At 43.5% G+C, this 15,226-nt stretch overlaps 1 protein-coding gene across 1 annotated transcript in view; it reads left to right on the top strand.

Annotated features, from left to right (window-relative positions):
* The window catches only part of LOC122787469 (S-adenosyl-L-methionine-dependent tRNA 4-demethylwyosine synthase TYW1-like), a 2,539,581-nt gene that overhangs the window by 594,795 nt on the left and 1,929,560 nt on the right, over window positions 1-15,226 (top strand). The window contains exon 8 of the mRNA XM_044054205.1: window positions 11,457-11,583. Coding sequence (XP_043910140.1) covers window positions 11,457-11,583 — 127 coding nt within the window. The remainder of the gene's footprint in view (window positions 1-11,456; window positions 11,584-15,226) is intronic.

Genomic DNA, 15,226 nt, shown 5'->3' with positions numbered 1-15,226 from the left:
AAGGTGTCTGATGAATGTAAATTTTTGTATAAATGCCCTTCTGTAGTTTCTGTCGATTCAGACGAGCCCTCCACGCCATTGCCCTTTACCAAACTGCTTTTTTCAGTCAAAGATGATAGGCCCATGGAGAGACTGGGCTAGAAAGTTTATGCTGCTGCCACCCTATCTTTTAGGGCCATTAACTTCCTGACTAATATGACTAGGTATGTTTTGGCCCTTCTTTCTCAGGTAATCTCTGATCTTCCTGACTCTGAGGGGAAAGCTTCTGCCCTTTCCTTGTTGGGTTCCACCTCTCAAATTGCCAGCCATTCTATTCAGTGAAGTTTTGATGCAGCTGACGCTTCCTCCAGGGCTGCTGCATTTGGCTCTGTTATGAGGCATTACTCATAGCTTCGTCTACTGGCTCTGCCTGATGACATTAAGGCCAAATTGTTGGATGCTCCTGTGGCTGCTGAACCTTTAAGGTCTGTTCAGGATAAAGGGCAAGTCTTTGCAAGAGCTGAAACGATTTTGTTTCTTCTATTCCAAATCCAAATCCAAATCACCCTTCCGAATCTGCTTTTGTTTGCAGGTAGTTTTGCCCTCCACTCAAGGGTAAAAAGGGATCTGATCCTATCAGTGTCATTATTGATCACAGATGTGTCTAGGATCTGATGTTGGATCTGAGCCAGCATCTAAGAGGACAGCACCTGAGCTCAAGCCCCTCCCCTTCCGAAGATCCCTTGCTACCCGCCACCCTCAGATTTTGTTTGGATGCGATTCCTGCAGCTCAAGCCTTTATTTTTAAGATAGTACATTTTCTCTCTTTTTTTTTTTTTTTTTCCCCAGGCTTTCTCCTGTCCTGCCTAACCTATCTTCCTCGCGCTCTCTTCTGGTTAGTTTCCTTCCGCCCCGGTAGTGTTTTAAAATATCTTTTTAGTCCCTTCCCCTGGTTCCTGCCCTTTTTTTCTTCCCGGTTCCCTTGGGTATTTTTCATTTTTTAGTCTTTTTACCTGATCCCCTGTCCCCTTTTGTTGTCCAGTGTGCGGGTGATGGGTGTGTGTGTGTGTGTGTGTGTGTGTGTGTGTGTGTGTGTGTGTGTGTGTGTGTGTGTGTGTGTGTGTGTGCACTATGTCAGAGAAGCCCTCTGGGTTTAAAAGGTGCTGCCCGTGTGGTTCAAAAGTGGCCCATTCCAACACACGAGGAGTGTGTTTATTGTCTGGAAGAGCCACATCTGGAGGTTGAATGTGACATTCTTGCCAGATTCAACCCCGGGGCTCTCCTGGACCACAGGAACAAGCACCTGCTCAAAGGGCTTGCCAATGGGGGTTCTTTGGTTTCTGGTTCTCCTTCAGATCCCAAGTGGGAGTCTTCCTCTAGGGATCCTCCAGCCAAAAAAACGAGGCTCTCTGATTGCATTTTCCTGCATCCGAGTCTAGTCTCTTTGGCTTCAGATCGGGGCTGTTCTACTCAGAGACCCCTGGCTTCCTCTGTCAGATCCTAGACATTGGAGGTGCTTGGACCCGACCTAGACTGCCTCTGAGCTGACCCACTCGTTAGATCCATCCATGGCACCATCTATTTCCTCAGATTCGACTGTTTTGTTGGATCCGATTGTTGAGAGATGCCCCTCCAGACCTAGAACATCGGATCCAAGGTTTTGAAGTAGGTCTCCCTCTTGAGACCGCAGACCCTCAGCTAGGTCGCGCCATTCCTCAGTCTCCTCCCGATCCACCAGGAGTCTGCTCCCCTCAGATATGGATAGAATGATGAGCTTTCTCAAGGCCCAAATTGAGTTGGGCTTATTGCCATCCCTTGCTGTCTTACCTAGGGGATCCTCTCCATCCACGGGACTCCTCTCTTCTCAGCTGAATCATCCAGATTTGAACCTTAAAGATCAGGGTACTTCCCAGTGAGAGGTCGATGGTGTTTGGTATTTCTTCCCTTCCCACACAGTCAGGGTCCCTGGCTTAGCTCCATTGCCCTCAGAGCTGGCTGTGCCTCGGCCCCACAAAGTCAGTGCTGGTTTCCGAGGAGTGGACTCAGGACCAGAGCTTTCAGAATGTTCCCTTCCTCTGAGGTCTCTGTGCTGGACAGCTCAGGGCTGATATTGGCTGGAAACGTCAATGCCGTGTCAGGGTCACCCCCTCCATCCTAGTTGGCTATGGCTGGTGGGGAGGAAGGATATAGAGGACCATCTCTGGCTGGGCAACTGCCTCTCCTTTGGCTCTAGGTCCTCCCCAGCCTCACTTGACATGATCTCATCATTCTTCCAGGTTCAGCCCTCCTGTGAGCACCTTCAGATGGGTATTTTTACCCCCTCGGGGTCCCTACCTCTTCCTTGTCCTCCCCAGAGCCCACCGTGGAGGCACCCCCTCAGAAAAGGCCATTCAAGAGGCGGCACTTGGATTCCCCTATAGAGTCCCTCACCGAAGACGCTGCTTTCAAGGAAGGAGATGGGTCCCCCAGATTTCTGTCCAAGGAGGTGTCCTTTGGAGACCTTCTCGAAATCCATAAGCAGCGAGGCAGTTGGTTTCCCCTGCCCCATCTTGAGAGGAATCCTTGTTCTTGAAAGCCTTCAGGATGGGTCCATCTTCTATTTGGGTGTCTCACTCCTGCTAATGAGCTCGTCCAGCTCATATCCAACAGGGTGTGGAAGGAGCTGGACACAGTGAAACCAATTCCTTAGAAAGCTGATAAGTTTCTAAGTCCCCCCCCCCCCCAAAAGACGAGGGTTTTTGGAGCAAGGGCATTCCTGTTGATGCTATTGTGGTGGCTGCAGCTACAAAAAAGGAGCTCGTCAAACAGAGCTGCATGGTCTATCCCCTGAACAGGGAGTCTTGGGCAAGTGACCATTTTGGGAAGCACGTGTTTGCTTCAGTTATGTTCAGACTGAGAGCAACCAGCTACATGGCACACTTTACCCGTCTGCAAAGGGACTTTGTGTCAGAGCTCTCCACTTCCCTTTCTGAGTTGCTGCCTCTTTTTAAGTCTCAGATTGGTCTGTCTGAAGCTATCTACTCTGACTTCCCTAGCTAATGCCTCTATGAAGTTGATCTCTAATGCGGTGGAGGCTGCCTCTCGAGCGGTGGGCATTGGCATTGCTATTAGGCGTCGCTGCTTGCTTCACCTTTGGGGGTTTATGGAACCCTTCAAGGCATCATTCACACTAATGCCCCTTTCGATGGGTTAACCCTTGTTTGGCCCTTCGGTCAGAGAAACTTTAAACCATAGTGAGCGGGGGAAATGCTCTGTCTGTGGTCGGGATCAAGTTCTCTACCCCCCAAAGATCCTTTTCTGGAAATCAGAGAGGTAGTAAGAAACTGTGGTTCTCTGGTCTCAGTCTTCCTTCCAGGATGCTCCCACAGGAATCCTCTTCCTCTGGCCGGGGAATGAAGCTTGACAGCAGATGCCACCCCAGAGACAGAAGGGTTGCAGAACCAGGGCTCCTTGGAACCCTTGTCGGAGAAGCCCCCTCAGCGCTCCTGAAACACTGACTGGCTGTCCTGACATGGAGGCAGTCAGGGGTTCTCTCCCTCCACCCACTAGCTTGGTGAAGTATTACCTCAGATCAGTGGATGTTAAACTTAATTTACAGGGTTTTTTTCATTCCCTTTTTTCAACGCCCTCCAGCTCAAACTTCTCTCCCAGATGTTCCACCCCGCCAAAGGGAGTTGGCCTTTCTCGAGGTTTAAGACCACTTTCAAAAAAGAGCCATTCAGGAGGTCCCAACAGGACAATGAGGGTCCAGAACTTGCTCTAGCTTCTTTTTGGTGCCCAAGAAAACCAGGGACCTATGTCCCAATCTGGACCTCAGTGTGCCAAATTTGTTGGTCAAGAAGTCAAAGTTCGGATGGTCACTGTTCAGTCCATTCTGCCTCTTCTGTGCAAGGATGATTGGATGTGCTCAGTGGATCTCAAGGATGCATACGATCACATCAAGATCGACAGATGCTCCAGGAGATGCCTGCATTTTCTGCTGGGGCCAATCATTGTCAGTTCAGAGCCCTGCCCTTTGGACTTGCCACAGCCCTCCCTGGGTATTTACCGAATGCATAGCAGTGGTGGCAGCTCTTCTCCAACTGCAAGGTTTCCAGGTCTTCCTGTACCTGGATAATTGACTCGCCATGGCCCCCACAAGGCAGGAACTCACATTGGCCACAGATTGCGCACACAGTCTCTTTCAGGATCTAGGTGTGACAGTCAACTTGCCCAAATCCCATCTTGCCCCATGTCAGAACCTGGAGTTTATCGGGGTCCTCCTGGACACTTTGTCAGAGACTGCAGCACTTCCCCTCTGCAGAGTCCATATGATTCAAGACCAGGTCCGTCAGTTGTAGGATCTAAAACATCCCATGGTCCACTTGATCTTGTAAGTGCTAGGTTCAATGGTGGCAGCGATCCAGTTAGTGCCTCTTGCCAGATATATGAGTTCTACAATGGACCTTAGCAGTGCAATGGTCGAGCCACCTTCAGCCCATGTCCATGACAGTCAGGATTTCTCAAGTATGCAAATGTCACATTGCTTGGTGGCTCCAAGCTCAAGATTGCTTTCTAGGCAGACCCTTCTGTCTTCCTCAACCCCAGGCCACGGTGACAATGGACACCTCCCTGGTGGGGTGGTCATTATCAGGGAAGGACGATTCAAGGCACATAGCTCCCCTTAGAAACCAATTTGCACATGAATGTCTTGGAGATGAGAGCAGTCCTAATGTTGCAAGCCTTCCAGGACTGTCTCCCTCTTGGTACAGTTGCAATTCAGTCAGACAACATAGCAGTGGTCTGGTACATCAACAGGCAGGGGGAACACGGTCTTATCCCCTGTGTAGAAAGGCTATGAGAGTGTGGGAATGGGCAGTGCCTTCCAGGTGCTTTCTTCTTGCAGTACACATTTCTGACATTTCCAATGTGTTAGTTGACAAACTCAGCAGATCTATCCTGAGTCCTCACTAAGTGGTCCCTGAATCTGTCAGTATTATGTTGGATATTTGACTGTTGGGATCTTACTTGCTGCAATCTCTTTGCCTCTCTGGACACCCACAAATGCAGCAACTACTTTGCCGTGATCCACCCCAGCAGGAGAGTCACCCAGGGATGCCCTAGTACACGATTGGCCATCAGGACTTACACCCTAACTCCCCTCATTCTCAAAGCTTTACAGAAAGTCCATGACCTGAAGACTCCTCTCATCCTCATTGCCCACTTCTGGCCTCATCCGGGATGGTTTTTCCTCCTTTGGTCTCAGCTAAAATATTCCGCCTTGGATATTAGATCCCATTTTCCATCCATGGGGAATTCCTCTTCCCAGTCTCTTCATCTGACTGCCTGGTTCCTCCAGTTCCAGTGATCCTTTCCCATTCTAGGATCCCCTTGCTGGTTAACAGCATTATTTTGGCCTCTCAGAAACCTAAAACCAAGAAGGTGTAGTCCAGCAAATGGAAGAGATTTTCTATTTGGGCTAAACATTCCAATCTAGATCCCCTTTCAGCATCTGTCCCTGACATTTTGTTCTTGGCCTCTCTTTTTCATCAAGGGGCTAGTTTTTCTATGATTAAACTCCAGTTGGCTATCTCCAACTTCCATTGGAATGAAACTCCTATCTTTTCTTCTAGGCTTTGCAAAGCCTTTCTCAAAGGGATCTTTTTACTCAGACCCTCTGTCAGGGACCCCTCCCCTCCATGGGATCTCTCACTCTGGCATTGCAGTCTTTGACGCAGAATCCCTTTGAGCCTGCCGTGTCCTGTGATCTCAAATTCCTGTCCTGGAAGACGGTCTTATTGGTGACTGTTATCTCTGCCAGTAGGGTTTTCGAGTTGCAGGCTCTGTGCATCAAGCCCCACTTCGTGGTTTTCCATAAGGATAGGGTGTCTCTCAGGACCATTCCTTCTTTCATCCTTAAAGTAGTCTTGGAGGCTAATCTTAACCAATCTGTTCAACTTCCTGTGTTCTTCCCCAATTTTTCCAATAAAGGGGAATATAAGTTTTATTGTCTGGATGTCCATAGACAGTTAGGTTTTTACCTCAAGAGAACTGAAAAATTCTGTAAGTCCAATCAGCTCTTTGTTGGCTTCTCTCAGGCTAAGAAAAGTCAAGCAGTTTCCAAGGTATCTATAGCTTGTTGGATCGCCAGTTGTATTTCCTACATTTACAAAAGCAGACACCTAGAGCTTTTCGGACCTGTTAAAGCTCACTCTACTAGGTCGGTAGCCACATCTTCTGCCTTCTTGGCAAAACTTTCTTTCAATGAGATTTGTGCTTCTGCTACTTGGTCGTACCCCCATACCTTTGTTACACATTATAAGGTGGACTTAGTATCCAGGAGCAGGGCTTCCTTTGGTTCCTCTGTGCTCTGGCATGCCCTTCCCTGAGGCCTCATAGTTGCTGGGGGCTGTGACCAATCTGTGGTCAATAATGACATGGATAGCATCAGATAAAGAGTTGTGTACTTACCATAACTTGGAATCTGTGATATCCAGTGTCGTTATTCATCACATTACCACCCTCCTTTCCCCTCCTCCTGGTGGTTTGGGAGTTACAAAGGGATGTATCTTAATAGTTTTTTCATCTTTATAGGCAGTCTTCACTGCCTCCTTTCTTCTGACCAGCAAACTCGATTTGAGGGTAGCAAGGGATCTTGGGAAAGGGAGGAGCTTGAGTTCAGGAGTTGCCCTCTTATTTGCTGGCTTGGATCTTAGACCCATCCATGATGAATAATGACACTGGATAGCACAGATTCAAATTTATGATAAGTACATAACTCTCTTTTTTTAGACATGTGCCTCCTGCCAAGTCTACTCAAACACTTAATTCCCAGAAACCTACCTTTCAAGACAAGCCAGCTTATATTTGACAGTTTGCTTCCCCTTTCCCTTGGCCTGGACCCTTTATCCCTTCATCTTTCCCTGTCCCTTCCAAACTGGTTGAGAATCGCAACAAATTCATGAGTTCTGTTTACCTACTAGGAATATTTAATAGTTTGGAAATCCTTTCCTCCCATTTTTGGGGATCCCTCAAATTCCTTGGGAACAGCCAAAGTAGGGAAAGTTTATTTCATAATGTTTGAAGTTCCCAGGAAGGAGGGCACCTGGAGATCAATTCTGGACATTTCCCAGCTCAACAACTTTCTCAAGATTACTTATTTTCAGATGTCTCTTCAGACTTTATTTCCTGTTCTTCTTCGCAGGCATTTCTGGTCTCTCTTTATCTCAAGGATGACTGATGCCTACCTTCATATCCCCATCCATCCCATTTTCAGGAAATTAAGTTTCTCTGATTTTTCCATAAATTTTCAGTTCTCTGCTTTGCCCCTTGGCCTTTCTGCTGCCCCAAGGATATTCACCAAATTCCTCGCTCATCTCATTTCCTTTTGCAGGATGAGAGGAGTTCAAATCTTTCTTAACTGGACAATCTGCCCATTCAAGCTTCCTCCCTTGAGACTCTACTTCAGGATCTCCAGTTTACTGTTTCCCTGTTTCAAAGTCTGGGGTACACCATAAACTTTCAAAAATCCACTCTGACCACTTTGAGGATTATGTTTTCCTTGGTTGCAGGATCCAAATTGTCCCCATGTGGGCTTCCCTGCTTGCCCGCAAGGCCCTGTCTCTTATTGCCTTTTCCAGTGTCTTCATCCTCTGGAGTCAGTCATGGCCAGTGACTTTCTCAGGGCCCTTGATTTCATGGCTTCCACCATTTCCATGCTTCCACTGCCAGGTTGCATATGAGAACTCTACAGTGGTACCTCAAGCAAGTGTGGCTTTGACACCCCCCCCCCCCGTGGACTTCCCAGTCCCCTTCCTCCCTTGTCTTAAGCTCAAGCTTTAGTGGTGGAGTCATCTCTCTCAACCCAGAGCTTCCTTTCCAAACTCCAGCCCCGACTCAAGAGCTCTTTACAGATGCTTCAGAAGGGGAATGGGGGTCTCCTTTGGCTTTAAGGTTCAGGGTCTATGGCCTCTGGATCAGAGGTCAGACCACATCAGTATAAAGGAGATGAGGCCACTCCTTCTACGTTTTCAGGCTTTTCATTCTCTGTTTCATCCCAAGTCTCTCAAAATATTCACAGACAACACCACAGTGATGTGGTACATCAGCAAGCAAGGGGATTACAAGGTCTTATGTTCTTTGCAGACTAGCTCTTTGGGTCTGTGATCTAGTTGTCCAGCATCAAGCGACTCTTCAGGTAGTTTGCATTCCCTCAGAGTGCAGTTTAGTGGCAGACTCTGAGTAGGTCCAGTACACAAGCTCACGGATGGATGCTTCACAGAGATGTGTTCCTGGATATTGTCCATTGTTGGGATATTCGTTGGGTATATCTTTTTGCCTCCCTTCTGAACAGACAACTTCCTCTATTCTGTTCCAGGGTCCCAAGTCCTGTGGCTTGAAAAGTGGATGCCCTGTCTTTTTCTTGGAAGGAGTTGTTTCTATATGTCTTCCCTCCAGTTCCTCTGCTTCTGAGAGTCTTACACAAGATGAGGCAACATTCCCTCAGAATCTTGCTAGTGACTCCCTTTTGGTCCAGACAGCACTGGTTCCTCTCTTTCTCATTTGGCCAGGGGCAGTCATCACAAGTTAGCTGTCTGGGTGGACCTTCTCACACAAAACAAGGGGTCTCTTATCTATCTTCACTTGCCCATTCTTCATCTGATGTTGTGGGCAATAGAGTTTTGATCCATTTTAGGCACCTCTTGAGGATGTACTTTGCATCTTGTAGGAGGCCAGGAAAATCGCTACCAGGAAATCATGCTTGTCCAAATGGAAAAGATTTTCTGATAGTCTCTCTCGAATCCAAGATGATCTGTCTGTGCAGGTTCTTATGGTTCTCTCTTATTTGTGTGATCTGCTGCATGCTGGTTCAGCATATTCTTCAGTTAAAGCTCACCTGTCACCAATTTCTGCTTGTCTGCACTTAGCTCCTCCTTTGGCTTCTAGATTTGAGGTCAAGCAATTTCTTAAAAGCATCCTTCATATCTGTCATCCCAGGAAGCCAGTTTCTGCCTTTTTGGTACCTCTGTTTTCTTCCTGAAAAATTGACTCAGGTTCTGCTGCTTTTGATCCTGCTACTTCAGCTTCCTTACAGTATTGTATTTAGATGAAAAAATGGGTATCTGCTTGTTCTCAATCCTGTGAGTGAAGAACCCTTAAATCCAGAGGACCTAGGGGAATAAAAATGAAAATTAGCCAATACTTGGTTTGAAATCAAATCTGCCGTTGGTGAAGGTTTTCCCTGGGTGTTAAATGCTGCTTCAGCTTCTTTCTCCGGAGGGTTAGCCAGCCAAAATCTTGTTCCAGTGGTTAAATGGCTGAAATATCAAAAATATAAAATAAATGAGTACTCATTGTATCTTGGTTTAAATCCTTTATTGGGAAATAAGTGCTGCTTTAGTACATGTGATTATTGGTTGTTTCAGCAATATAAGCATCTGTGTATTAAATTAATGCTTTATGGGCATCCCTGACTTTATTTCGAGCAGTTTCCTTTCACCGTCTAATAAAAATCTCCAGGGACAAATGACTGGAAGAAATACAGACCTCAGTTGGCCCTATTTTAGTGGAACATTTCTATTCTCAGACCCAGTAAACCTCTGTACAGGATGTCAATATTTTTGGAGGTATGGCCCTATTTTCAGGCTTGATTTATTTTCCCTCGCATAACTTTGAGTCCCCCTCATTATGTGTAATTTGTTTGAAACTGTCTAGCACACCGAAAACCATACTACATGGACAACATTCTAATGCCAACTTTAATTTAAAGAAACAGGATACACATTACATTTCCCTTACTCTGAAGTAAAAATGCACATCCTAGTGTGGTAGAATTTTGCAGTACAGTTCATTGAAGTTTACAGATTTTGCACTCTCATTGATAATGTCCTTAAATGTTTCCATCATTTTTGTCGCATTGTTTTCTTAAACATGTTTCTGAGTAGTATCCCACATTCCTACTAGAAATGGGAAGAGTTGTGTGATGCTTGGTATTTAAATTTTATGCTTAGATGTCTAGATTTTTAGCTGAATATACCTACTTTTCAAAGACCTTTGTTCCCTTTTGCAGTGTCTGCAGGTTGAGAGGTAGGAATATAGTGCTTGCCAGTAAGCGGATCAGATGCATTGTTTGTAAGTACTTTTTACTGAAGTCTCAGAATCGTAACAGGCTCTGAGGAAAGCATCTGTAAGCTTTATATTTTATCTTACATTATTTTTAACTAGGTAAACCCACTGTACACTGGTGCCTGCTTTCTGGTGCATCCAGGATAATTGGTTACTTTTTTGTCTTAGAGTTGCAGTTTTGCAGGTGGAAATTGTGTCAAGTCCTCAATCCTACAAGATGAAGCTCATTAGGAGATGATAGCTTCAGAGCCAGACTGTCAGACTGTGAGTTGTTTTCTACAGGTGTAGATGTTTGAGGGTGCACACATAATCATAAAAAAGTCTGTTGACCTATCACGTCAGTTGTACCTCTCAATCTCTTAGCACAAGACAACTGGATGAAGCCATAAACAATGGAGAGGGCAAAGCCACAAAATTAGGGACAGATTTCAAGTACTGCTTAATGAAATTAGTTGCTAGAATAACAGATTTTGCATTGATATGCATTGTCTAAAGGATATGTAATCTGAATCTCAAATTTAGTGATTTCAATCCAAAATAATTTGCCAGAAAACTATAAATGTTAAGAGGTACAGATCAAATACACAAGGCAAAAATATGGGCATTCTGCAAAATTTTGGATCATTGAGAGGAACAAATCTATTAGACTCTACCTCCTTCCTTACCATTTTCTATCTTTTTCTTATACCTTTATATTCTTTCTTGGAGCTGCAACAATGCATTACCCCTTCTGACAATCAAAAAGTGGATATTACACAGACTTGTACATGCTTTGCATTCACACCTTCACAATATGAAATGTTAAGGCAAGTTGTTCATTTAAAAATGGCGTTTTGAATGCTATGCTGTATCCTTTGGATCACTTAAAATCCCTGCCCTCCATCTTCTACATATTCCACTCATATCACTTCTGGTGATGGGCTGGCTTTCCCAGCAGCGGGCCTGCATGTTTTGACATTCCTGCTGTAGCTCTTAACTTTTTTTTTTTTTTTTTTAAATTTTGGATAAAGGGGATTTCTGACAAAATGAATGTGTGTTGGGATATGCCCAAGCTGGTAAAATGTTCCAAATTGAACTGCGCACTTTTGTTAGTCAGCTGCCCAATTGTTGTAAATCTGATTTGGTAAACCATTTGCAAAGTCATACCTTGCGATTTTTATTACTTATTCGAAAAGCCGAAACAAACAAACATTAATTTTAATATACTTATGACTGTTGTGATCACAAATGCATTATTTTTTAATTTGTTTTGCGTATGTATTCTAGCCATAAGATTTGGAAAACTTTGTTTATTAAATTGGCAATTTTTTGCATCACTGAAAATATTTATTAGCCACTCTAATTTGTGATATTTGGGGTTTTATTCCTGACAGAAAGACAGAGAGGCAGAAGAGGAATTGATGAAAAACAAATTACCTAAACTAAGTGTTGGGAAAAATGAAGACAGTCAACCCAGAGAAATGATCACTTCTGCCCTCCGAAATGCTCTCGCAAAACAAGGTACAGTTTGTTAACTCCTGAAAAAATATAAGTAAAGTCAAAATGTGGTTGATGGATGTCTGTAACAATGTATTTTGTACTGCATTTTTCAGTGTAGCTGCATTTCACTGGACACTCAGTAGTGGAAATGAGCATATTATATTTACAAACTGGTTAGAAATCAGGAGTAATCGAATGATCTGTTGATCATGAAACATCCTGTCTTGACAGTGATTTTGCCTTTCTAGTTTGATGGATTATTTTGACATGCTATTTTTATTGCAGACTGGAGGAAACCCATTGGATAGTTCCTGCTTGGTGTATGACACATTTTTTTGTTTATTTTTTTTATCATCAGTTTGGTTGTGAAGCAGGGTGTAACTTTATTTGCAGCTTATGTCTTCCTTTCTGCTAAAACTCTTTTAGACGTTATACTTGGCACCATTAATGGCAGATGATGGTGTTTTCCAGTGATTTTTTTAAGTGACCTTTTTTGCAGTTTTTTTTTCCAAACGAATGAGAACTTTCACCCTTGCTAGGACTGTGTTCAGTCTGATGCAAGACAGTTTGAGACTCTTTGGAGCCTGTAGATCAGGCTGGGACCTTGTTTAGGTGTCTGTTGCTATTTTTTTTATTGAGATGATGCACGGTCTTCTTAGATCACCTTCCTAGGACCTCATTTAGTGGTTTCATGCAGGATTTTCTGAGCAGATCTTGCTTCACCGCCCATGTGTAGGGCTCTGGTGCTTCTCTGTGGGACTGGGTGTGCAAGTTTCATTTAATTTTGGGACTATACCCCCAAACTCCATTACCTTTATATGCCAATTCCATGATCACAGAACTGTGACTTCAGTTTGGTACCCCTAGATTGCATTGTAGTCAACCAAAGCTTGGTTGACTGCCAAAGAAGTGGGCTAGTTCAGTAGTCATCTAAAGTAACTACCCAGCTACTATGCTGAGTAAGTGCGCAGTCAATTAGTAGTAGTAGTAGTAGTAGAACCAAGTGTGTATATATCTGAATCTACAAGAAAACACAACCAAGCTAGAGTTTTCACTATGTTGTACCTCAAACCTCCTGCAGTGGAGGGCCCATGGGATATATGCAGATGACCCCTTAAGGATATCAGCTGTTTCAGCTTACATGGCTTTTTGAATGCCCATGACTTTTTAAGTTTTTATGCTCACATTCACGCCAGTAAAGCCAAACCCCACAAGCTGTGGTCATGCATTTTTCACCTTTTTATTGACCTTATCAGCACAGCAAAAGTGGGTAGTCTGGCTGTTTTTACTTGATGGTTTGTCTATATGACCTTTTTACCCTTTGGTTTATACCTATATACAGAGAGAGAGAAAGTTGTGTACGTTCTGTCTCGTATTCATTTGCATGATGAAATTGACTATAGGGTAATTTGTTTGAATGTTCTGTGTATCGAAGGTTCATTTTGTTGGTTGTATTCTGTATCGTAACGTGAGTGAGTTCAGTGTAAAAAATGTTTGTGGGTTAGGTTTAGATCAAAGATTTGGGAAGAAGATAGGTGTAGTGTGTGCTTGTGTATTTTAGGATTAGGTGAGTGGATACATTTAGTGATGTGTGTATATCTGAGCATGTTTTGTTTAGTAGTAGTGTTATGGAATTTTCTTTTTAAGTTAAGCTATAAGGGTAGCATGTATTTCTAAGGAGGACAGTGGGCCTTAACCCTACTACTTAAATCGAAAAGTGCGTAAAAGGAAATTGATTTCTGTCTGAAATCTTTATATGCTAGATGTGTGTGATAGTGTGATTGTTCACTGTTCATGTCGTATAGTTTGCATTCAGTTCTGTGATACAGTGATGAATCACACTTTAATCATAAATGTGTCTGCTCATGCATGTATATAATGTATGTGTGTGTGGTGTGTGCGTGTGTGTGTGTGTGTGTGTGTATATATATATATATATATATATATATATATATATATATATATATATATATATATGCATGTGTTAAAATAGGGAGAATTGCATTTTGTTGATCTGCAGTTCATTCAAGTGAATTTTTGTTTAATTTGATTGGATGCACTTATATTAGTGACTGAAGAGTGTAAGTGATGTGCATATGCTTTGTAAGTGAATGGATATGTTCTTTTTACTCACACTGCTAAGGAATAGCGCAGTATTTTTGATACTACACTTTGGAGATAATGGTCACGGGAATTTCCCCTTTTCCCCAGTTTTATGTGGTTTTGGAGTTTGTTGGAGTTTGTAGTTGGTATATTTAAAGTTGAGAATGCTGGGGTGCAGGGAAGCTTGGCCCAGTTCAAAAACCTTTATTTATTTGGTTACATTTGGTGAGTTCATGTTGGATGCAGGTTTTATTACTGATGTAGTGCAGATTGATAATTCAGTATATATTCTGTACAAATACACATGCACGCATGCACATGCTTATGGGTGCACTCAAAAATGTCTAATCACTGACAAAATCAGGGGAAAAAATGGATGTTTAACTGAGCATCTCTGAGTATTAATAAACACACAACCTTGGAGCATGCAAGTACAAAATAGTGTTTTCTGCAGAGAAGCAAGCCCTCCTCCACCCCCCCCCGTATACCAACTGTTTAATCATATATTCCAAACCTAAGATTGCGCAATACCAGGGAAAGGGCATATTCCCAAACTCTATCTTGCACATAGCCAAATTGCGTTGATAAAGCAGTTGCTGACTGTAATGGTAGTCGTGCAAGCGATGCCCTCATTTTTATACATACGTATGTCATTTTATTTTATATATATATATATATATATATATATATATCTACATATGTACACACACACACACACACACACACACACACACACACTTGGATATGTACGTATGCATGTAAAACTCGTGCACAAGCCTGTTTTTCAGAGGAGCACTGGTGCTGTGACTTTTTTGTTTGTCCTTGACATCTTCTTCATTGTACCTTAGTACTGCGGCCAATGCCGAATTGAATGCTTTCACTGGCTAGTAGGGTAAATTGGATTGGTCTGTGTTGTAAGATATGCTTGGCATCCCCTGGGTATGTGATTTTTGAGAGCCAAGAATCGGATGATGTGCTTTAGCGTGCTCCACCCTCAGGTGGCTGGAAGGCCTGTTGTTATTTGCAGTCGTAGATTTGAACAGATGAACATTCCTACTGATCTGTTTCCCTTGCCCGAATGCTGTGCATTCTTTGGCAGGTCCTCTGTCAGTTGGGAGATGGACAATGGAGCATGAACTGCTCCTCCCTCTTCTCCTTGGAAGCATGAGACATCAGCTATTTATCTGTTTTGTCTGAAGCACAGCCAGGGCTTCATCTATATATTTTATGCCCCCCTTCCCCGAATGCTACATTCTTCAGATGAATCACTTATTCCTGTATTTAAAACCAACAGCCTTACTGGTAGCAGTCTGCACTCAAATTGCATCCCTAAAAATGGAATAATATTCCTTTCCCCACTTAGACAAATTAACCCCCTAAAACAACTTAAGTCAGAACTGCAAATATGTGGTAAACACATGGCTCCATACTTGCCCTTCTCCTGGCTAAACCTTATCTATCTAAATGATCTGAGTCCCACAGTTTCATCACTTTGTTCAGTTTTATTGATGAAGGAGGCATTGTATTACTTTTCATTACTCCTTATGGCTGTCTTTTTTTT

The sequence above is a fragment of the Protopterus annectens genome, chromosome 13.part0 (assembly GCF_019279795.1).
Source record: "Protopterus annectens isolate FY-2018-M chromosome 13.part0, PAN1.0, whole genome shotgun sequence".
In the NCBI taxonomy this organism is placed as follows: domain Eukaryota; kingdom Metazoa; phylum Chordata; order Ceratodontiformes; family Protopteridae; genus Protopterus; species Protopterus annectens.
This window is presented reverse-complemented; position numbering and strand designations above follow the sequence as displayed.